Raw genomic sequence first — 23,165 nt, forward strand, 5'->3', positions numbered from 1 at the left:
CGAGCGTGGAGTGAAATACATCCGCTGAATGATGGCGCCATTCTTCGCAAGTGCACAAGAGTAATGGAGCACCACACTATGGACCGGGTAAAACAACGCGCCCTCCATTACATCCAATTATTACCTGAGCACTTCAGCTCATTCATTAAATTAAATTCATTAAATTAAAACCTGCGATGCAGTTTACCCACACGATGGGGAGAAAACAATAAATACATTGAAGGGCAAAACTGGATTCGGGTATATACCCTTGAGTTCGCAGGCGACTTTGTAATAGCCGAATCGTCTTTACACAGGCAGAAGCATGCATTACCAACCTAATCATTCTTGGCAAAACCGTATACATTTTTCGCGGACACCCACATGGACCATTCGCTCCTGCGCTCCCTCCCATCGAAAAGGGCGACCAATCGAAACCACGCATAGGGTGACCGCTTTTTTCTTCGAGAAACACAGCTCGTCAAAACGTTGGCTCCAGAACGTTAGCATCGAAACGAGACGACCACTTCTCTTGTTTTCCTGCACCTCCGAGGATCCGCTACGGTTGTTATAGCCTTAACACACTTTGCTGCGTTTCAAGTGCGGTTCCGCGTTTATCCAAAAGCTCACTGATACCGATCGCACGAGGCAGGCTACGTACTCTGGGGAAGTCCAGCGCCTCCTCGCGCCGGCAGGAGCCGAAGGGTGCCACCGTGCCGTAAGCGCGGAAGCGAAGGGCGCGCAAGTCCACGGACAGGCAGACCAGAGTGAGGCCGTTTTCGCTCACATCCTTGAGCCACTGCACCGCAGTGTCCTGCCAGGGAGCGCTGCGCGTTAGCTTTCTTGTGGCAGTGACGACAGGCACGCTCCAAGATTTTGCGCACGTTACGAGTCACCACTACAAATACGAGAAAGCATGAACTCGTTGCCTTGGAAGGTGCAACAAAGGTTCGAGGCGGGCAGCGTGAAGAGGACAAAGCAAGAACTGGAGGGGAAGCAGGAGCCATCTCTTCAAGCTCTTCCTTCGTAGTCATGGTTATTTTCTTTATATTTTATTGTGTGCATAGAATGTAGGGTACAAGGGTGATCTTCGCTTTCCGGTCCGCTGCCTCTTATGACTACATAGGCTCGCTCTTTTCGAACACTCTCACTCCCATTCATTAGTTTCCTGTCCTTGAATAATATCGGTTTGTATAGTTAATCAACAATGGCGGCTGAAATATTTCTTCAAGAATAGGAACCTTGTCATAGGTATAGCAGAACTGCTCGACGCGTAGTCGAAGTGCTCATCCGAAATTGAAAACAGCTTTTCACGGTGGTCGATTAACGGCACTGCTTAATTAACCTGCACAGATTCAATAAAACTCACCCATGCCAATTATTGCCGAGATTAGTGTTTAATGCTGGACTGATGCTTATTGCTTAATTAACCAGTACTGCGTCTTCCTTGATGCTTGGGGAAGTGCCGTAGTCGGTGGCGATACCCAGCGCAAATTACTTTCGCCATTGAATAAATTACTTCGTAAGTGTGCAGCACTGGAATAGCTATCGCGGAAAAAGTATAGCTACTTACAGTTGCCACGGTGGGAATGCAAGACCGTGCCGGCTGAACTGCAGAGGCTAGCGGCACAGCCCGACAAGGGCCCATGCGGCCCGGGTAGTGCGTGTTCACCACAAGCAAATCAACGTGCCTGCCAAAGTGGCCAACAGAAAACAGATTGTGATTGTGAACGCAGAATCGCCAATGTTATCGAAATGAAAGGTTAATATAATTCCAGACAGGTAACAAAAAAAGCATGTTGTGCAAGATCGCCACAATTATTTACAGATTTCTTGAGCGTTGCGACAAGCAGCACTGAATTCAGCTTCTCGATTTGAGAGGCAGCGCTTATGCGAGACAGCAGCCGCATCGATGCGCCAATCAAAGACCTGCGCGGTGCGACAGCCGAGCCGCTTCTGTCACATAACGCTTCTTTTGCGTCACAGCGCTCTGCCTGTGTTGTACTTTATACAATACCCGTCGTGATCTATGAACTACGGGCGCAATTTTCTAAGTTTTCTCGCGCGATTACAGCACAGCAAGCTGCTCGTCACTGCTTTTCAGGTTTTCTGTTACGGATTTTTGACCAATGCGTCGAGCATGATTTTGCTCCTTACTTGGCAACGAGCGAGAGGGATTTTCCGACTTCTTCGGCCGGAGTGTTCGGATCAAGAATTTGGAGATTTAGAGCCAGGCAGAGGTTGGCGGCCTTGTAGGTTTCGTGCAGAACCTAGACATGCCGGAGAAGTGATAGGCACATTAGGCAACAACACAACGAGCAGGACTATATATATATATACATATATATATATATATATATATATATATATATATATATATATATATATAAGCACTGTAAACAGTTCTGCTTGTTCCTATCACTGAACATGAGCAACAGTGCAATAGCCAAGTCAAAATGCCTCTCAGGCAAGTGACTGGATGCCCGAGTCCACTCACTACGTATAGTACTATAGCAGAGCCACACAGCGCGCGCAGCTGCCAGTGCTCACCTCGAGCGCAGGGCCGAGCTCGACGAGCGCCGCGCTGGTGCGGGCTACGTGCAGGAAGGCGAGCCCATCGAGCTGCTTGCCCTTGAGCTGCACCGCGGTGGCCTCGGCGAGGCGCACGGCCTCCCCTTCGTGGCTCTGCTCGAGGGCGCGCTCGTGCGGCGCCACCAGCACGCGGACGCCCGGAGGCGCCGCGCCGCGCAGCTGAGCCACGTACTCTGCGCGGCACAGCAGGGCACAGTGCATCGGGCTCATTGCGCAAGTTACGCAGACTGCCGCGATGTCAAACGGCTACGACGAGAGCGTTGTCCACGCTAAGCACTCGGGGTGGTGGTTGGGAGAAGCACTTAAGGAGAAAGATTATTCCAGCTGTGTTAGTAATGTTACTCTGTCGCAATACAATGCACGTATGTCTTACGCTGTCCCCTCCTGTAAGAGCTAGTAAGGGCTGATAGTGTGAATGACATGAAATGAAATGAATATAAAAAAAAAATGCCATTCATACCGTGAGAAAAGGCTAGCCAGGAAAAGCGCAATAGTTGAAAACGGATGGCGACGCCACCTTGAAGCTCCCGCACCAGTTCGTCGTGACGTCATATATTTTGACAGCGTCCACTAGGGCATCTAGTTAATTGGTGATAGGTAAAGATGAACTACATCGTATTCTAAAAGAGCCGAAGACTGAACTTAGCCAGTTTAAAAAACTGAGCTACAACGTCCCGGATATATATATATATATATATATATATATATATATACATATATATATATATATATATAATCCTATATTCGCGAGATAAACCAAAATCTGCTTATCAAGAATACTTTACTAGTCTAAACTGATTTAGTGATACCAATAGTGACAGCGATATTAGTGATACCAATAGAAGTCTCCCTACCCCTTTAGTGCATGACTTCGACCTGATGACGTCACGGGAAGGAAGTCACACAAATAAGGCATAGTTACAGGATATTGTTGCCCCATGGACTACTCCACACATAGCAAGTATTACGCCTTTATTTTTGTTTCTTGGGACTTAGCTTTACACTCTGACACGGCGTGCACAGATTTGAACTAAACTATTTATAACTCCACCTAATCCTGTTGACTCGCCCTTTCCGACAGTGCACCACAAGTAGTGTGGTTTCTACCAAAAATGAATGAGCATCTACACCTTGTCTATCACGTGACACGGTCGTGTGCTGGGTGGTTTTTCTGAAGTAATCCTTTCTCTACTGTTTATGACTAGCGTGACTGCGCTTTGTTTGTCACGCGATGCTCCATTGCAATGTTGTGTCTTCTTTGCATTCCATATACAGCGTTTCTAACGTTGATGACCGTCTCCCGACGCTTACCTTTGCTGATGTCCTTCAGGGCGTCCAACCGACCGTAGCGACGCAGAGAGAGCACGATGTGAGTGCAGAAGAGCTTGGACACGTTCCGGTCGACATCGATGCGATCAGACAGCACACACACCAGTGGCCGCTTGTTCCCTGTGCAGAAACGGTAGAAGGGGCGCTCACACAAGCTGTGAAACAAGGCACAGACGATGCGTGCGGTACAAGAAGGTAGAACGTTGCGCCGTGTCCAGCGTTCCTCTATTTTTTCGTGTATCGCTCTCAACTGAAAACCTTATGTAAGAACCTACTCCAACTACCATGCCAGCACGGCCTAAAGTAAAGGAGATACAAAAAGCAAAACATTAAGTCAGGCTACGCTCTACTGAAACTCAATGAAAATTTGTTTCATGATGAAAAAGAAGAGGTTAGCGAATGCCGGAGAATAGTACAACTGGATCGAGGTCCCACTAACTTTTTTCATTGCTTTTTCAATCTCTATGCGGAAACTTTTGACGTCATTGTACAAGCATCGCCATTCTCCCTCTTGTATAGATTATTTTTCTGGCCGAGAATCCTGCAAGAGTGGCGGTGGTGTTGGCTCAACAAGTGACGTCAGAAGAGCTGGCTCGCACATGCATAACGGTGACGGCTGTAATGCGCGTTTATGAACGTTTTACTTACCACTTCCAGATGGCATGCAGCGTTTCGTCAGTTCATCGTTGGGTGACTCTGGAAAAACAAAGCGCAAGGTAATGTATTGGGCTGAATGTAACAGCCACAAGGTTTAGGCAAAACCAGTTAACTCGCAGCAGTTTTCACGGTGCGTATTCTTAAAACATTGCTATGAAGGTCAACAGGTTTCTAAGAGGGATTTATAGAGCAGCAACTAAAAGCAACTTACTTGCCAAGGACTGCGCTGCCATTTGTGGGTCATTACGTACTGCAAAGAAGAATACAGCAATAGATAATTGAAATGATTCAAACTAGCGTATATATGTAAGATTAAATGCGCCGCAGAGCTAAAACGGATTTAAAATTGCTTCGTTAAGCGTCAGCGTGGGTTTTGTAGGCTTAGACAACGGTACCGTTTATTTGCCTGGGACAACCTTGCTTACCAATCCTTATCGTGAGGACAAACGATATAGCAGTCGTGCGTAACTTGTCCTTCGCAATGTCTTTTCATTTCCAGCCACATCCAAGTGCTTTCTTTTTTTATCTCCTGCTACAAATTTTCTTTCGTGATGTTATCGCAGGTACCAACGGCATGAAACTGAACTTTTCCGAAGGAGTGCGACGAATCTATTTGCTGCAACGCTGGTTTGACGTGCACACGCACCTTCTGCACGGCGGAGGTTACGCAGCCTGGCGAACGGCTCGGCGTCGCACTGTCCCTCGTAGTCGTCGAGGTCGACATCGTAGGCGACGACGCAGGCCCGCGGGTAGTTGGCCAACGCGTGGCTCACCTTGCTGGAGAGCAGCGGGTCGTCCTCGTGGCTCTCCACGCGGCCGTGCCCGAGCCGCAGCACGGACAGCGCGTCCAAGTTGGCCACCGTCGAGGGGCGCCACTCGCCACCCTTACACACCTGCGCGTCCCCGGTACAATGGAATTTAGGGGCAACGAAGTTTGGCATTGTGAGGAACCAGCTTTATTCTCTAAGATCCCGAGCCACGGCGACAAAGAAGACGCGTGGGTCGTGGTGATGATGATGATGTGTTCAGATGAGAAAGATTAGATGCAAACGTTGCGCGCAAACTAATTTCCCACTCTGAACGGAAGCTGCCAGCCTGACCGCAGAAAAGCATTACGAAGCGCGTTCATTATATGAGGCTTCAAACGAGATACATGCACAATCTCCTTTTCGCTGCAAAGACAATAGGGGTGAGTACAGAGAGGTTAGACGCGGTAACAGGGGAAGTTGAAGGATAAGAGCTGCATATATTAATGCTTGCGTTGGGGCTAGTTTGAATGACATAAGTAGAATACAATGCTCCAGGGTTCGGACAGACACACAACGTGAGTCTATGCACAGAATATTAAGCGCTTCTATCAACTTCTATCAATTAATAGAAGCGCTTCATCTTCCGTGCTCGTGTTCACGCTGTGTGTCTATCCTGACTCTGCAGCGTTGTAATATAAAATTATGCATATATTGCGCTCATAATACTCTGAGCATAATTGGTGCTTTGAATAAGGCTTGACTGAACCAAAGGAATCGAAGAGCCTTGGCTACCCTAAAGAACCATTTCTTCTCGCGTTTTGCAGGTTTCGTTTCAAAAACGGGACGTGCGGCTCTTGCCCTGCACGTGTTGGGACAAATGTGCATGTGTACATTTTTCAACGTGCCTGCATGTACGAGACGAGGTCGCTGCCCGAGCAGGATCCGCGCATCTCCGTCGCGTCGCGGAACACCACGGCGCCCATGTTGATCGAGAAGCAGGTGGTGACGTACTGCCGCTGCTCCATCAGCAGGCTGGTCATCCACGACAGCGCCTGACCGATGGGCACGCTGGGCGAAGGCTGTGCGCCCGTCGAGTAGAACACCGACGAGTACGCGATGTGGCAGCTGTTGTAGCGGTTGTCAAAATGCGTCTCCAGGACAAGGTAGTCCAGGTGCCTGCGGACGGCGACGTAAAATTGGCCCCCGCTAACGGTACTCGTCCTGCTCGATTTACGATGACCGGCACCCATTTCGCTAGAGCCGATTTGTCATTCAATTATAGGACGAATTCAGCACTGTGTTCCCTGGCTTTTACATAGTCGAAATTGTCGTTGATGCCTCAGGTGTGACAGTTCCAGGTGAGCTACCCTAATGAACAAAGAGCACACGTAGCGCTATGGCTTCCAAACATCACGGCACTTTCAAGCCGTCGCACCTCAAATGCGCCGAAACATAAAGACAAGGTCTCGCACAGGGACTCTAAACTGACATGCTCTCACTTAACAATACATGCGCTTACCTGGCCGTCAATCAGTACTACAAAGGAAATTATGACATGTGCCGTCGGTAGTAGAACTGTGAATATCGATATGTAGAACCCCGTAGCAGGTTCCGAGCCCGACTGCTTTGGAGAATAAGCGTGACGAATTTCCATAGTAGTAAAATTAAAATGAAAAATTAAGACAACTAAACAGAGAGAAAGAGGAAGAGAGATCCATGGCTCAAAATCGACTACACATCGCGAAGTCTTGGGAAGTTGGGGTGATGCCTATACCTTAAAGGTAATTTCGAGCTAACTTATTGCTGCAAACTGGCAGGGATGATTTAGAAGAAAAGCGCCAATAACTTGTGTACCTTAGCGATCGATGAAACTTGACGGGCATTTCAGGCCTGTACATATTATTAGCTACGAAGTAGGTGGCTATTTCTTCAGTCAGTAAGCTTGGGCCGTGGTGTCCCCAACTCACGGTGCAATAGCAGCGAGCCGGCCAACGACGAGGCCTGAAGGAATGTCCCAGTCGCGAATATGCACGGCCGCCAGAAATTCCAGCTTCTCCGGCTTCAGGGCATTGTGCAGCTCCTGCGCGAATAGGGCGTTGAGGTGGCGTTTATTGAGAGGGATTCGCTTAAGGACATTCTGTCATACCACACACAGACATTAATGAGCATGGAACGCTTGGAAGAACCGAACAAAACACATTACACATTAGAAAACGGCTTACGTCAGAGTTATATCTGTTAAATCTTGAGCACAATCTAAACCGGAATTCTGAGCAGGGCTTGTAGCTTCAAAGCAGGTGCCACATTATTTGAGTGTACGTGAGAGGGGCACAGAACGTCCAGCGAAGCTGACTCTCACGCTTCGATAGGAGTCGAATGCTGTTTAGACCTTTCTTCCTTACTATTACTCAATACTTCTGAATGCGACTCATCGAAGCTAGCTCGCTTCTTTGTCAGATAATTTGTATGTGAAACCGATGACTTCAGCTGAGCAAGCCTTAGTTCGGCTTACTTCAGAAGAGTTGTCTTCATTTGAACTAATTTTCATGTTCACGGCCCTGAACGGGGCTTTGTGTGCCATACCGAGATAAGTTAAAGCGCAGTCAGTTCTGCCACACCAAAGGCCACGTGCTTCCATCTGATGCAGTGCGCTTCCTGTTACGCTGGCTGAAACAGATTATGAAATTACCGATACGGAGATACAACAAAAGCTCATCGCACTTCGTCGCTTTACTTGATTTCTCCCTTGGTACTCCTGTGTCCATTGGTTTTTCTTTTTTTTTACATGTCAGCGCGCATAGCATGGCCTCGAGACAGACTGAGCTTTGTATGTTAATTTCGCGCGTCTAATGACTACAGAGCGCTCATGTTGTTACACAGAAACTCCAGGTTTATAAACACAACTCAATTATCTAAACACTGAGAAGAGTTGTATGAAAAGAAGGGTAATTGCAGTAAAACACGTTGTGGGGCTAGTTGGTGCATAGCTTTCAATAGATGAAGCGCCAATAATGACGGTACACAGGAAGGAATACAGTGCCTTGTCCTGTCTGTATTCTTTCCTGTGTGCCATCACTATTGGCGCTTCATCTATTGAAAGAAGGGTAACGAGGGGCTCAGTTTTTTTGTTGAACACAATGTTTGCTTAACAGCCTCATGAAGCAAACGCGCAGTGAAGGTAAGAAGGTCATAGGGGAAATTACCTGTGATTTTAATGATATGCACAAATCGAAGAAATGATAAGCTAAAGGAAAATGAACGTGCATAAAAAAAGTAACCGCCCAAGCACTCTGTATAGATGGTTCACCAGCGAAGCTGAAAGGTGCGGCCCCGGTGTTTAGAGCTGGGTTAATCCCCACGGTTCATTAAGCGGCGGCTTAGTAGGCTGCCGGATCTCGGTACGCAGTTATTGCTTGTGCTCGGCTGCACGAGCCTGTTCTTGTGCCCGAGCTGCAGCATCGGCACGGCGTAGACGACCTTGTTCCTGGTTCTGCTCGCGGTGTTGCTGATCGAAAGTTGCCTGTTCCTCAGGTGTACGTATGACGCGTGGCCTACCCATTGCGGAGGCGGAGAGAAACAGCTGCGCTTGCGCTCGGCTGCGACGGATAGCAACGACGTCACTACTGGCGCAGGCAATCGCGCGCCTATCTCGTTTTTTTCGAGCATGCGCATGCGGCTGCACCAGAGGAGTTTTCGGCGTATAGGCGACAGCTAGACGGACGGGTGATTTGGCTAGCCATATGCAGCTTCGCTGTAAAAACAACTTGCCCCCATTTGTGCCCCATTTTCCACATTACGCGTGTGATACTCTACCAATTGAGCTACAGCCGACGGCACTTCTCCGATATAATTTTTTTGAATTTTTGTGTACGTGTGCACGATCTGACTCTGGGGGTGTTTTATCAGCGTTGCTTGTGGTTATGGCAGCGGACTTGGCTGGCACCGACGTCCAGATAGCCTGCATGCGACATCACAGAAAGAGCTCCTTATCGCGATGGTTCTCCAATATGGCACCTAGGACGACGTCAGTGTATCATTTTCACTGCCGCAGGTAACTTGCTTCCATGGAACAAGGGAAGCTTGTTAGAGACCAGCTGTGTTAGAGAGAGTTGGAGCCGCGCGAGACGTCCTGCGTCCATTCAGATTCACGAACATGACACCTAGGATGACGTCAGTGCAAGCCATCTAATAAGCGCGATAGCTTGCCTTGAATAGTGGGCCCAAGTCCGGCAGCTTGTCGGAGGCAGTGTCGATACCGAGCGCAGCAACGCCGTGAAATCCAGACGCCGGGGTCCACTTGACCAAAGCGGCGGCCAGGCGGCGCGCGTCGTCGGGTGCCCGATGCTGTTCCAGGTTGGCTACGGCCATCAGCGCCCGTTGCCGCGTTACCTCGACCAGCATTCGAAGCGCCACAAAGGTGGCAGCTGCGCGGACGAGCCGAACACACCTCAAACATGCACGACTCGTCACAGTGGTCTCGGCGATGTGTTTTCTACGTAGGGAGATTTGTACACTTTGGATATTTCACTTGTTGCGAAAGCACATAACAATAAGCCAGATCCTCGTTGTCCAAGGGCATTGTTTAACTAAATCGTAACATTTGCTAGTTCGGTCTTAAATCTTGTTGCAAGCTTGTTCCCGTTTCTTTATTTTGAAATGAAGTAAAATCTTTATTTCGGCCGCAGTTACAGAGTAGCCGGGCACAGAGGACGCAAAGTGAAAAGATGCTATGGCGCATTTTGAGGATCGCCCCGTGGCCTGCGGCCGTGTCTTATTTGTGTTTACGTTGTAACAATTCGTGGTTTGTGTAAACACTGTTTCATGCCGTTATTGAGATTTCGACCCAGCCAAGTTTGCCTGCGATCCATATATTATTCAAAATATCAGAATAATATTAAATTAGGCATTACGAGAACAAAATTAACTCATGCATCATCCATGTTCCGTTAGCCCGAGTTTCATGTACTTCATAACCAAATTACACAACGAAAAAAAGAGAAAAACTTAGCGCCCAGCAAGTTCCAAGTTTTGAGATGCTTCAGACCAACGTGAAAGCCTTAGAATGGAGCAAAACTAATTCTTACAATTCACCGGCGTGAACTTTCCGGTCGTCGGGTTGAAGGCCACATCCTGATAGACGATGTGCGTGCAGTGCTTGCGTGGGAACTGGATCGGATTGTTCAGTGATCGAGAAACCACACACAGCAGCGGGCGGGGTTCTGTGGACTGGCCTGCAAGAAGCCCGCAGGATACCAGAGCTATAGACAATATTTCAAGGATACCATGCGGCCGCAATTACCCTCACTTGAACTTTGAAGCTTTTTCCTGCTCAGCCTACTGTAAAATTTGGTAAGGTATCATTTTAAGGTGATGGTCTTTGTTTTGCATGACTTTACGCCAAAGTATGCGCCATCGTAAGTGTTCCCGTAAAGCAGTTAGAATGAACACACGTCCTAGTTTCTATCCTGTGACGGGATGAATTATGTAAGAAAGCGTGAGAACCGGCGAAGTAAAGAAGGACCAGGCAGCCACAAGTCCCCTCCTTCACGAAGAGCCTGACGCAAGGCTTCTTTACTTTAACGGCAGTCTTTAGAATATGAGCCTTGTGATAACGGCATGGCAGCCTTTAAGATATGACCTGCTATAACAGTTAAACATGATTTACCCTTCAGGTTTCTGAAAATGCATGACCGGTCTTTTGGACTGCTAGGGAAAAATGGAATTAGCCGGACAGTGCTTGTCTTTAGCGTGCACCTTGAATTTTGTATGTTTTCTCGCTAGCTCCTGTTCTGAAATGCGATATGAAAGTGAACGCAACCTGAAGTTGTCTTCATCTTTAGTGAAGACTTGAGATTGTGCACAAGTAGTTTTGAAAATAATTGTCATTGAACTGGAAGCACGTTGTTATAGCCGGCGGGAAATAGGAGCAAGCGTTAGTAGAGTGGCGCGTAATGCTGCTGCTGTGCGTGTGAAATTACGGCGAGACCACTGTGAGGTCGAGGAAACGTGGTCAAATAAAGAAACCGTCACGTACTAGGGTGCTGCTCAGAAATGTTCAAGACATGGTAAGCAGAGGTTTAGCTTCAACAAGTGCCTTCATTATGTGTCTTTTGGCTAATAAATTGGCGCAAGAATGTTCAGCATAAAATAAAGTTTTCCTTTAAATGCGTTGAACATATGAAGTGCGCGACTAAATAAGCCAGACGAAACTTTTGATAAGAAGAGTGGAATAATTTTTACCATTCTGTGTGCCAGGAGTCTTGTTCTGTCGGTCCGCTGGAATAAAGATACAAGTTTTGCTTGCCGTCTTCGCACTAAGACGACCTCAAGCTGCGGAAGGTGAGCCTTACCGGCGTTGCGTCCGTCTGCCAGAGAGAAGCTTCCCGAGAAATTGGACCAGGCCCCTGAATCGAACAAACAACCATGGCAATTGCGCTCAACAAACTGACACATGCTTAATCACTTTAGCTGCTATGGCATTCATTGCGTTACATACGGGGAAGAAATCTTAAAGGATAGAGACTACAAAGAACAAGAACAAATCACTGTCGAGGTGATCATATTCATCGAGGTCGCCCATGAGAAATTCTTGCAAACGAACTCTATTGGTGAGTAAAGAACAGACATAAAAAATCAGGAGTCGAATTCGCAAAGCTTTTCGTTGGTAAGTCGTCTATGCCATTGGCCAGCTACTTTCGGTAAATATGTCCACCATTAGTATTGGCTGCAAGTTTTTCTTACGAAAAAGATCTAGGGTAGCTATTTTTAAGGCATGCTGGTCCAGGTGTTTTGCGCATGCTCGTGAAAGTGCCGAATACTACAGCGGACGACCGGGTGTGCCGCCATGATCACGATGGTGCCGGCATTGTTCGTTAACGTTAAAGCCTTTCAGCTTTTGCAGCTATGATGCATAACAGAGCTTTATTGGACGTGAGAAAAGATGCTACGGGATTGTTGTCGAAGCTTAGTTCCAGAGACATACGAGTATATGCGACAAGCGTAGGATAGTTATTGTAAATATAACGATGATTCACATTATTACATTGACAGGACCAATATTGACCTGTCAAGGTAACTTTCTGGAACCAGGTAACTTACGTATGCAGCAATTGCCCCGCGTAACGATAAAGAGGATGGATTGACCTTACACGCCCTGTGTAAAATTCTTCGGCCACATTTTTTTAATGCTCGAACCAGACCACGTATTCACGACAAGCAGTGCAAAGTTGGTTAGAGCCTCACCTGGCTGATGGACGTTGTGCATCGCGGGGTGGTCGTGACCTGTGGCAAAAGCGGCAAGAGATGAGGAGCTCTCACTTAAAGTTTGTTATTGCACACATTTATACCGCGTACCGGCGCCAACACTTGGTAACTGTAGTCTAGCCCTCTGCAGTCGATGGTACGTCTGCCTAGTGTTGCTGCTTGCCACAGTACATCACTGGCGGTAAGGCCATTAAGCAATAATAAATAAATAACTAAATAAATAAATAAACAAATAAATAAATAAATAAATAAATAAATAAATAAATAAATAAATAAATCGGAATAGAAAAAATATGTGGTTAAAACGCTAGTTCAAGCAGAGATTAAAGGTGAAAGTGAAGATTGGTTGTCAGAAAAACGTGAGGAAAAGATTGCCGTACCAAGGATACTTTGAAACCACATTAATTTATTAGCCAGAAAGTCTGGAACAATACAACATAACCTAGATGAAGATGGAAACAAACTGGAAGGGGACGTGGCATTAAATTACATCCGAAAAAAAAATGACAGTCGAATTATTTCAATGGCAATTACCATGGGGATTGTGAGAAAAAGAAGTGCGTGAGCGAGAACCAGACGGAAAAGGAGCTAGTGCTGAGAAGTTTCAGCGGAAATAATGTTGAAAAGAAAATTACTAAGCGCCCAGCCACAGGGTTAGACGAGGTTTCCATGAGGCTGATTAATGAGGTAGGACCACAAGTATGGAAGCTGTGTTGAAAGCAGTAGAAAAGAAAAGCTTGCAAGATTGGCGAACACGAGACAGTGGGCGGCAAAGTAGAATGAATTTAATTTGTAAAGGTAAGGGGGGAAAAGATAGAATTCAGTCATAAAGACCATTGACCATTACATAGGTAATAAACAGGTTAGTAGCAATGCAGGCAATTAAGGTAAAGCTGCAAGCATGGCACGAGAATAATGGCACATTGGGAAAACTTCAGAATGGCATAAGAATCGGGAAAACTTCAGAATGGCATCAGAATCGGTAGAAGTCTGGGTGATAACTTGTTTGTTCTCGCTCACTGTATTCAAATATAGAGATAAGAAAGGAGAAGGTTATATATGTTTTTTTAGACATAACCGGAGCGTATGATAACAGTAACATTTTGTGGGATATTCTGCAAGGAGAAGGCTTAGGCAAGGACTGTGTACAACTTTTAAAGGAGGTTTACTTAGAAAATACCGTTTGCTTTGAATGGGGCGGGATGAGAAGCGAGGATAAAGTTGATATCTCCAAAGGACTGAGACACGGGTGCCCTTAATACGTGGTGTTGTTTATAATGTACATGGTAAGGATGGAAAGGGCGCTAGAAGCAATCAATATTGGGTTTAATCTCTCGTACAAACAGGTGGGCACAATAGTAAAGCAGTAGCTGCAAGGTTTGTTTTATACGGACAACATTGTGTTGCTTGCTACCAGGCAAAGTGATATGAAGCATCTAGCTAATATCTGCGGAGAGGAAGGGGAGAATTTAGCTTTGAAATTGAGCGTTAAAGAACCTTGTCTTATGATATTGAATGAAAACAGTGAACAGACAGTGTCAACACAGGACCAGAAAATATCTAGAGTAAAACAATACAAATACCGTGGTGTATGGATAAATGAGGGCAATGGATATATGGAAACAAACGAAAAAAATAAATAATAGCAAAAGGGAAGAGAAGTGCGGCCATAATGAAACACAGAGCGCTATGGGGATACAATAGGCACGAGGTGCTCCAGGGTATGTGGTAAGTTTGTAATGGTTCCAGAACTTACATTTGGAAATGCGGTTGTTTGATAGAAATCAGAGGTACAATCAGGACTCGATGGCAACCAAAGGTCAGTGGGAAACGTCGCACTGGGCGCTCACGGGAGGACACAAGCGAAGCCGTACAGGGTGATATGGGCTGGACAAGTTTTGAAGTGAGGGAAGCTCAGAGTAAAATTGATTTCGCCGAAGCACTCAGGAATACGAAAGAAAGTAACTGGTTTGCGAGAGTGTTCAAGTATTTGTAAAGAAAATGTATTGATTCCCAATAGAGGAAAAGAACTAGGAATCTTACCAGCAAGTATGCGACCGATATAGTATGCAACATGGTAACAAAGAACGTTAAACGCAAAGTCAGAGAGGCTGGTACGAATTCCTGGATGGCGGCAATGGAAAGAAATCTGCTATGAGTAACTACCTAAGAGGTAGAAACGAAATCAGGGAAAAACAATTTGTGATAACTAAAATTGAAGACCTTTACTGTTCGAAGCGAGATCAAGGTGCCTTAGAACGCGTAGTAGTAAAGCGAGGTATACCAAGGAAGAAGTATGTGCTTGCTGCTGTAAAGCTATGGAAACGACGGAACATGTTTTATTAGAATGTGAAAATATCTACCCGGGTATCGGTTAAGGCTCCGCTGACCTCCTTGAAGCCATTAAGTTCAGGGAAAGTATGGGCAAAGTAAAAATGCCCGCAACAGAGATTAGTAAAAGGCGACTGGAGGTTTGGTGGCAGAAAAGTAGGGAGATAAAAAACAACGCAGGCATTGAAAACCAAAATTCTCAATAACGATAAAGAAAGTTTGATGCTAGGAATTTTCTGCCTGTGCAAAAAACAATAAAAGAAGAGAGATCGGTAAGACATTGGGCAATATAAGAAGAACAGCCTGGCGGTGAAACTCGCCACCCCGTTTAAAAGGGAACACTTATAGCATTCATGCACCCGTCCATCCATCCATCTACCCATCCACCTATCCACTCATCCACCGATCCACCTATCCACCCATCCATCTCTCGTGCCTTCAGGACTAATTGTTTCAGTCAGGGAAGCAGTCTATTTTCCTTTTTCCCATTAATCTTCACAGTGATTGACGCACTATTCATTCGGAGCAAAATTTTGTCAACTCACGTGCGGCTGTAGACAGTCCGCGCTGCTGCTCGTCCTTGGGGACGCCAAACAGGACCACCAGCGCCATGAACACGGCGCCCGCGATGACCGCGAACAGCCGGCATGAAAGCAGGCCGGACTGCCTGCGAACCCCGCCCAGTGCCGGCCTGCTTAAGGATGACCTGCCCTCGTAGTGGACCCAACTTTCATCACTTTCGGCAAGTTCACGTAGAACTGGTGGGTAAGTAGGGGTAAGCTGGAGGGTAAGCTATAACATAGGCTTAACTAAGCTAGAAGCCCTGGGAATTACCGGTCCAATACTCAAACTCCTGAAAAGTTACCTATATGACAGAGAACAAAGTTCTTTTTTGGAGGTGCTTATTCTGATACTAAAGTTATTAACCAAGGTGTACCACAAGGATCCATACTAAGTCCCTTATTATTCTCTATTTATATTAATGATTTACCCACTTGTCTTAAGTCGGCACATTGTTTACTATACGCAAACGATACTACTATCTCGTTGCGTAACAATTCTTTAACAACGTTAATCCTTAAACTAAACAATGAGCTTGACCATATTGCTGCTTGGTGTTCGTCCAATCAATTAATTATCAAACCTTCAAAAACTCAATTCATGATTTTTCTATCTAACCAAAGAATACTGCTGGCTTACCTGAGATAACTCTAGATAGTCATCACATTGCCGTCTCCGACTGTGTATCATTTTTGGGCATCAAATTAGATTCTAACCTTAAGTTTTCTCAACACATTTGCTTCATTAAGCAGAAGTGTACCTTCTTATTAGACCATTAATAAAATCAAGACCATACTTTTCTAACGATGCATTATTAGCATTATACTTTGCATTCATTCACAGTCACATTAATTATGACATTGTTTCCTGGGGAAACACATATAGCTGTCATATCTCATCTATTCAGCACTTACAAAACCAAGCAATACGCATTATCACTAACAGTGGGTTTTTCACGAGTGCTACTCCTCTACGTCGTGAAAATAACATCCTTGTCGTAACGAACTTGTTCAAATATTACCTAATAATTATGTTTTATAAGTTGCTTACTAAACAGCTCTCATACCAATTCATTGATTCCAGGCACCTCATCAATAACAATAATACCATAATACCAGGTTTGCACGTAACTCTAATTTTCTACTATCTATGGTCCATTCTAACTATGGAAAAATGGCATCATCATTCGCTGCTATAAAACTGTGGAATGTTAGCATTAAATCTTCATCCTTTCATACATTTAGTCATGCTCTTAAGCTGTTTTATATGTGTAACTAAGTGTCCGTCATTCATTACACTATATTTGTCATTTGTATGTATCGACAGTTTTTTTATGCACTACAGGCTTATATAAATACAATTTGTTTTCATTTATATTATTTTTCTATGTTGTATTATCGCGATTGTGTTCGTTTGTTTTAGTTAGCTTGCTCTCTAATACATCTCTACATTGTTATTAACCGAGGGTCGCGTTGCAGTCTTTGACTTTTGGACCCTCGTCTGTATATTGTATATTTCAAATGCATTGTATTTAAAGAATAATAAACTGAAACTGAATATGAAACTGAAAGGTTAGGGAAGTGAATTGACGAGAAACGTGATTCCAAGTCGCTTTGCTAGGACTTCGTTTTTTTTTCTTCTTTCTTCTCTGTGTCTGTGTTGAATGAATTTGGTTAAAGAAAACGCATTTAAAAAGAACATGTCATTTGGCGTAAATGAAAGCGCCTCAATTTCTGAACGCGGCAGGACAACGCGCTTCCTTGTAGCTTCTGTGATCAGTACGACTATAAGAATTCGTTCGTGGGTTGGTTGGCACATTGGTCTTGAAAACTGAGTTCGTGCAGCGGAAATGTACAGCTTTGTCTGGCCTGTCTACATCGTTTGTGGTCCTTTATGTCCTGTCCAACTGCACTGCACGAACTCGGTTTTCAAGATCAATTTGAGATTGCTTACTTGTAGCTGCACATCATTCTTGAAATCCAACTATACAATCACGCTGGAATTCAATAATAACTGATTATACTTATGCTTCAAAATGTGCACATCAGTGGTAGCCCAAGTAAGAATAAATTACCTTTCATACGAATTGAGCATAGACCCATACCGCAAGCACGATTGGTATTTCAAGCTGAGTACTCAAAAACAACGCTGTCGTGGCAGTGAATCTGAAATAATTGTGAGCTAAGGAACCGCAATTACTTAATCACAGCGGCAGGCACAACCAGTTTTCAGACGCCGCTGTAACCTGCGATAATCAGTGCAATGCGCCATTTACTAGTTTCATGAACAATGTGAAGTTTCCGAAATACGTCATGCTGTGACGGTGTCTCAATTTCTCTGTCGTAAATGAGTACCGTGGAAACAACAATCGCATGTTGTTTAAAAGATTTTATCAGCGCAGCGCGAGGCGACCTTCTACACAAACACGGCAAAATGATGCATACATTTCAAAGTTTCTTTGCAATAACGCGCCCAAGCACCCGAAGGTTTGCAAGCTCACTATGCAGTTAGTAGGCTTGCCGAACAAAGGTGTAAGCCGTTGGGGGCACTTTACGGATATGCTAGCTTGCCGCAATTCTCACAGAGCATAAGTAAAGGGATAAGCGGTGTCTATGGAACGAAAGCGAAGAGTGCTTGAAGCGAGAACGTTTGAAAGCTGCGTGTTTGCAAAGTGCCAGCAGCGTTTTTACTTACCCGTCATCATCTGCCTCTTCTAAATAAAATAAGAAAGCAAGCGCCGGTGAGTGGATGCGGACGCCCCTCGGGCAACATTTCGCCAGAATACGGTCTGCTTTAGTCAAATTATTCATGCGGCGAAGAGCCCCACAGATGGAATCGCCGACGAAGTTTGTGGGCAAGGCATTCCCGCGAGGCTTGGTGCAGTGAATACCTGCTTTGAATACTCTTAGTCAGAACTTCGAAGACATGCATCATTACGCAGGCGCAGGTAAATACCAAAAGTATCAAATGACCGAAATGTCTCGGTGGTTAACGCGCTGATGTCGCACATACTGCAGTAAGTCCCGCGCGCTCTACAACATAAAGCAGGCGGCACATAGTAGTAACCGACCTGCAGTCTGACGCTCGGTTAGTTATACCAAAAACGCCATCCAACAGCTTAAAGATCGGCTCCAGCAAATTCAAACAGCCCGATCGCCTTACTCTTTCCACGCACGGAACGTCCTATCGGAGGTCGCGTCTTACGATGCATGTCTTCCTACCGCTACCCAATTGATAATGACAACGCACAGCTTTTAGACGCCGATTTAGAGAGGCAGATGTCAAGCCTTTACAGACTTTTTTAAACACCATAGTGCATCACAGACTCCCATAGCCAATATTTCTCGAAATGGGAACTGCGCAAGCGCAAGCAAGGGGACCTGTTCATGTTGTGTCAATTTAACGCAATCATTGCTTCTTGTTCGTTGCAGTACGATTTTTAGCCGCCGCGCTGACTGTGGCAAGTGACTCGGGCAACAGCGTGAGCACGCTCTCGCCTTCTCTGTCGGTTCGGGACAAAGCAGGAACACAATCCTACCAGCGCTGGCCAAAAAAAGCAGAAGAGTCTCAGCACGTACGTTTTTCGACGGGGCTGTCCTGGCGCTGTTCGGCGCCGTCCGCCATGCTGCCCCCGGTGTCTTCCTCAGGCTCGGTTCCAAGCCGCGCGCCCCGCCCGAGCTCCCGGAGACACGCGCAGCTAGGCCACGCGCCCAGCAGCCACCTTGGGGGCGGGCGCCGCTAGCGGGTAGGGGTTGCAAATGTGAGGACGAAGAAGGCGGCCAATTAATGCAGGCAGACTCGCAGAATAACATAGTGGCAAGCTCCTCACGTGTCCAATAATCGCAACTTCGTCGACTTGGCCTTCGGTGTCACGTTCCCCGTTCCTCTCGGGGCCATGGTACCTGAGTACAATCCCTGTAATTTGCTACCGCCCTTTGTCTTTGTTGCCTAAACACGTGACTCATGCCCACGAGAAAGACGACGACGACGACGACGATGATGATGATGATGACTTCCATACTGTGACACACACCCACAACGGGGGGCTCGGTGAAGAAGCGGGTGCCACATTGAAAATACGACAAGAATAAATTAAGGAATACAAAGCAATATAAGAGTAAGGGAATAAAAACAGAGGAGGAATCATACAGGATTGATTGAAGATGAATGAAATAGTAGTCGAAATTTGCAGGAGAAAGTTTCAAGAAATAAGAAAAAAGATAATATCAAATTAACACACCAATCTTCTTGTGTTGCAAATGAAATTGCGTATGGTAAGGAAAACATCCATGTAGCTGAAGCCTAGAGCCGAGGCTCCGTAAAAAGACGAATTGTGAAAGTCAACGGAAGCCCGAATCGGTGAAATGGGGCCTCGAGACGTATTTTTCTACGTAGCGAAACTCGACGAGTCAACAAAAAGCAATAATCGATTGCCTACGGTTCATTACAGAAGTGACAGAGAGGGGACTACGCCAGACCAGCCTTGTGCAAATAAACAATTACTGCGGCATCACGCACTCACTTAGGTCTTGCTTTTGAGTGTCTTCTTGCTTTTTTTTAATGCAGGTTGTTGCAATACCTCGACGGGGCGGCCGAAAGAGGGACCTACGGCGTGAGGCCTAACGGCCGTGGCACGAAGCGCCGCGGAAAGAAAGTACGGCTTCTTCCGACGGAGACCAAACGAATACTGGCGTTTATTTCCAAAGAGGGGTAAGGGAAGACAACGCAGTACACAAACAAGGTTGGACGCGGCGGGGCGCCAGTGGTCGCAACATGCCTAAACTGAAACTGAGCATGTAACACGAGTGCTGTTACCAAAAAACACCAGAACTTCTTTGTAAATAAGGGTGCGTGTCATGACACTATTTTTTGTCTGCTGCTGAACTCTCTGGACAGAAAAAAGATACCCCAAATATTTGATTGAATGACCTGAGGAAGCACCCCTAGCGTGCAGCATCACAATGAGCAAGAGGAAAAATAGGCTACGAAAGAGATATGAATGAGAAGTGACGATGCTATAGGATCTTTTGAATGTCGGCGATTGGACGATTTGGGCAAGCTACATGCAGTCTGCACACTTGCACGAACACATAATATATATATATATATATATATATATATATATATATATATATATATATATATATATATATATATATATATATATATATTATGTGTTCAAAACACTTTTTATATTATGTGTTCAAACACTTTCAAAATATTTTAAAGGTTGTCTGTGGCAGATGGCTCAACTCTAGTTTATCAGCCGGTCTACACGAAGCGGCGGACACTACTCGCACAAAAAATTGAGATGCAAGGTCGACTAATTAACAAGAATTAAGTAATTAAATGGTCAGCTAATTATCTTATGACCCATATTGCAATTTACAAATTCTAGCAGTGGACTTCGCAAGGCGGATCCACTTGGAACGAATTCTCAGGACGACACCAGTTTCGAGATATAAATTCCCGAACTCTGCTGAGAAATGCATTGGCGTTCCAGTTATTTGCGTGCTTCAGTGCACGAAACGACGTTTTGTTAACAAATCAAGTGGAACGCCAATGCATTTCTCCGCAAAGTTCGGGAATTTATATTTCGAAACTGGTGTCATCTTGATAATTCGTTACAAGTGGATCCGCCTTGCGAACTCCACGGCTATAATTTGTAAATTGCAATATGGGTCATAATGTAAATAGTTAAAAGCTTAATTAGCGAATTTTTAAGAATTAGTCGATTTTGCGTCTCAATCTTGTGTGCAAGTATAGTCCGCCGCTTCGAGTAGACCAGCTCACGAACTAAAATTGTGACATCTGCCACACGAAACTTTAAAAAATTTTTGAAAGTGTTCACTAAAACAACCTATGTGTATACAACCCGTGTATGTATGTATATATATATATATATATATATATATATATATATATATATATATATATATATATATATATATATGCACGAAGTTTACAATAACTGCACTGACCACATATGGCACCGGTACGCACTCGTACGCTGCTTGTGAGTGTGGATCAGACCATCCATGGCATTGCAGCCAACAACGGCCATTATAGTTCCTTTTAATTTCTGCCTGAACTTGCGCATCTTCAAGGAAGTTTTATTTAGGACTTTTTTTCTTAACGTGCAAGTATTTTTTGCTCATAGTGCGGCGGCGTACCGTCATGCCCCTAGAGAACAGCCGCAATACTTATTCGGCGAGAAATGAGCAGAAAGGTGTGCCACAGAGCTGGATACAAACCAGAAAAATCTTTTTATTTTGTGGCACAGCGCAACTGAAGCAGCAGCAATTGAAGTGGGAGGTAAGGCACCAATGTAAACAGTAGGTAAGCTCTCCCAAGTAACAAATGACCTAGTAAAAATGACAAAGAATGAAAGAGCCGAACTCAAGAGATCAGATAGAATTCACGGAGCTCTCAAAACTGATCAAAAAGGAGAAAATAAGGGATATTCGAAATTATAACGGGGAAAAGATTGAGGAAGCAGTAAAAAATGGACGCAGCATGAAATCAGTCAGAAGAAAACTCGGCATAGGACAAGCGAAGATGTATGCGCTGAAAGATAAGTAGGGTAATATCATCAGCAATCCCGAAGGTATAGTAAAAGCAGCGGAAGAATTTTATATTGACCTGTACAGTACCCAGAGAAATCCCCATGCCTCCATTCGAAGTAGTAATGAACAGGTTACAGAGGCTCCTCCTATACCTAGCGAGTAAGTTAGAAGGGACTTACACGACCTGAAACGGGGAAAAGCAGCAGGAGAAGATGGAATAACAGTCGATTTAATCAAAGATGGAGAAGACATAATGCTTGAAAAACTGGCGGCCCTTTATACGGACTGTCCATCGACATTAAGGGTCCCAGAGAATCTGAACATTGCCAACACTATAATAATCCTCAAAAAGGGATACGTTAAAGAATTGAAAAATTATAGGTCCATTAGCTTACTTCCAGTATTACATAAAATATTCACCAATGTATTTTCCAGTATAGTGAGGGCAACACTGGACTTTAGTCAGCCAAGGGGACAGGCTGGCTTAAGGAAGGGATACTCTACAATAGATCACACCCATGTCCTCAATCAGGTAATCGAGAAATCTGCAGACTACAATCAGCCTCTATATATGGCTTTTATTGGTTACGAAAAGGCATTTGATTCAGTAGAGATACTAGCAGTCATAGAGGCATTACGTAATCAAGGAGTGCAGATTGCTTACGTAAATATCCTGGAAAATATCTACAGAGATTCCACAGCTAGCTTAATTCTCCACAAGGAAAGTAGGAAGATACCTATAAAGAAAGGGGTCAGAGAAGGAGACACAATCTCCCCAATGCTATGCACTGCGTGCCTGGAAGAAATATTCATGCTATTAAAGTGGGAAGGCTCAGAAGTAAGGATCGACGACGAATACCTCAGCAACTTTTGGTTTGCTGATGACATTATCCTGTTCGGCAACTCTGGGGACGATCTACAACAAATGATTGAGGACCTTAACAGAGAGTGTAAGAGTGGGATTGAAGATTAATATGCATAAGACAAAGATAGTGATCAATAGCTGGACAAGGGAACAAGAGTTCAGGATTGCCAGTCGGCCTCTAGAGTTTGTGAAGGAGTACGTTTACCTTGGTCAATTACTCACAGGGGACTCTGATCTAGAGAAGGAAAAATACAGAAAAATAAAAATGGGTTG

The 23,165-nt window shown here is 45.1% G+C and overlaps 1 protein-coding gene across 2 annotated transcripts in view; it reads right to left on the minus strand.

The window, feature by feature from the left end:
- Positions 1-19,167, minus strand: part of LOC126521339 (uncharacterized) — a 51,130-nt gene extending 31,963 nt beyond the window's left edge. Inside the window, exons 1-18 of one of the 2 annotated variants that reach the window (XM_055065922.2) lie at positions 19,040-19,167; positions 18,156-18,174; positions 15,446-15,567; positions 12,549-12,587; positions 11,657-11,710; positions 11,547-11,582; positions 10,391-10,537; positions 9,513-9,730; positions 7,274-7,386; positions 6,212-6,482; positions 5,204-5,450; positions 4,769-4,807; positions 4,549-4,596; positions 3,883-4,020; positions 2,530-2,744; positions 2,137-2,249; positions 1,553-1,670; positions 641-793 (exon numbers count right to left, since the gene is read on the minus strand). In XM_055065922.2, the coding sequence (XP_054921897.1) occupies positions 641-793; positions 1,553-1,670; positions 2,137-2,249; positions 2,530-2,744; positions 3,883-4,020; positions 4,549-4,596; positions 4,769-4,807; positions 5,204-5,450; positions 6,212-6,482; positions 7,274-7,386; positions 9,513-9,730; positions 10,391-10,537; positions 11,547-11,582; positions 11,657-11,710; positions 12,549-12,587; positions 15,446-15,567; positions 18,156-18,174; positions 19,040-19,085 (2,136 nt within the window). In that variant the 5' untranslated portion in view covers positions 19,086-19,167. The remainder of the gene's footprint in view (positions 1-640; positions 794-1,552; positions 1,671-2,136; positions 2,250-2,529; positions 2,745-3,882; positions 4,021-4,548; positions 4,597-4,768; positions 4,808-5,203; positions 5,451-6,211; positions 6,483-7,273; positions 7,387-9,512; positions 9,731-10,390; positions 10,538-11,546; positions 11,583-11,656; positions 11,711-12,548; positions 12,588-15,445; positions 15,568-18,155; positions 18,175-19,039) is intronic. The other variant, XM_055065923.2, reaches the window with a different exon arrangement.
- Positions 19,168-23,165: the final 3,998 nt, after the last annotated feature.

Source organism: Dermacentor andersoni, chromosome 6 (assembly GCF_023375885.2).
Source record: "Dermacentor andersoni chromosome 6, qqDerAnde1_hic_scaffold, whole genome shotgun sequence".
In the NCBI taxonomy this organism is placed as follows: Eukaryota; Metazoa; Arthropoda; class Arachnida; order Ixodida; family Ixodidae; genus Dermacentor; species Dermacentor andersoni.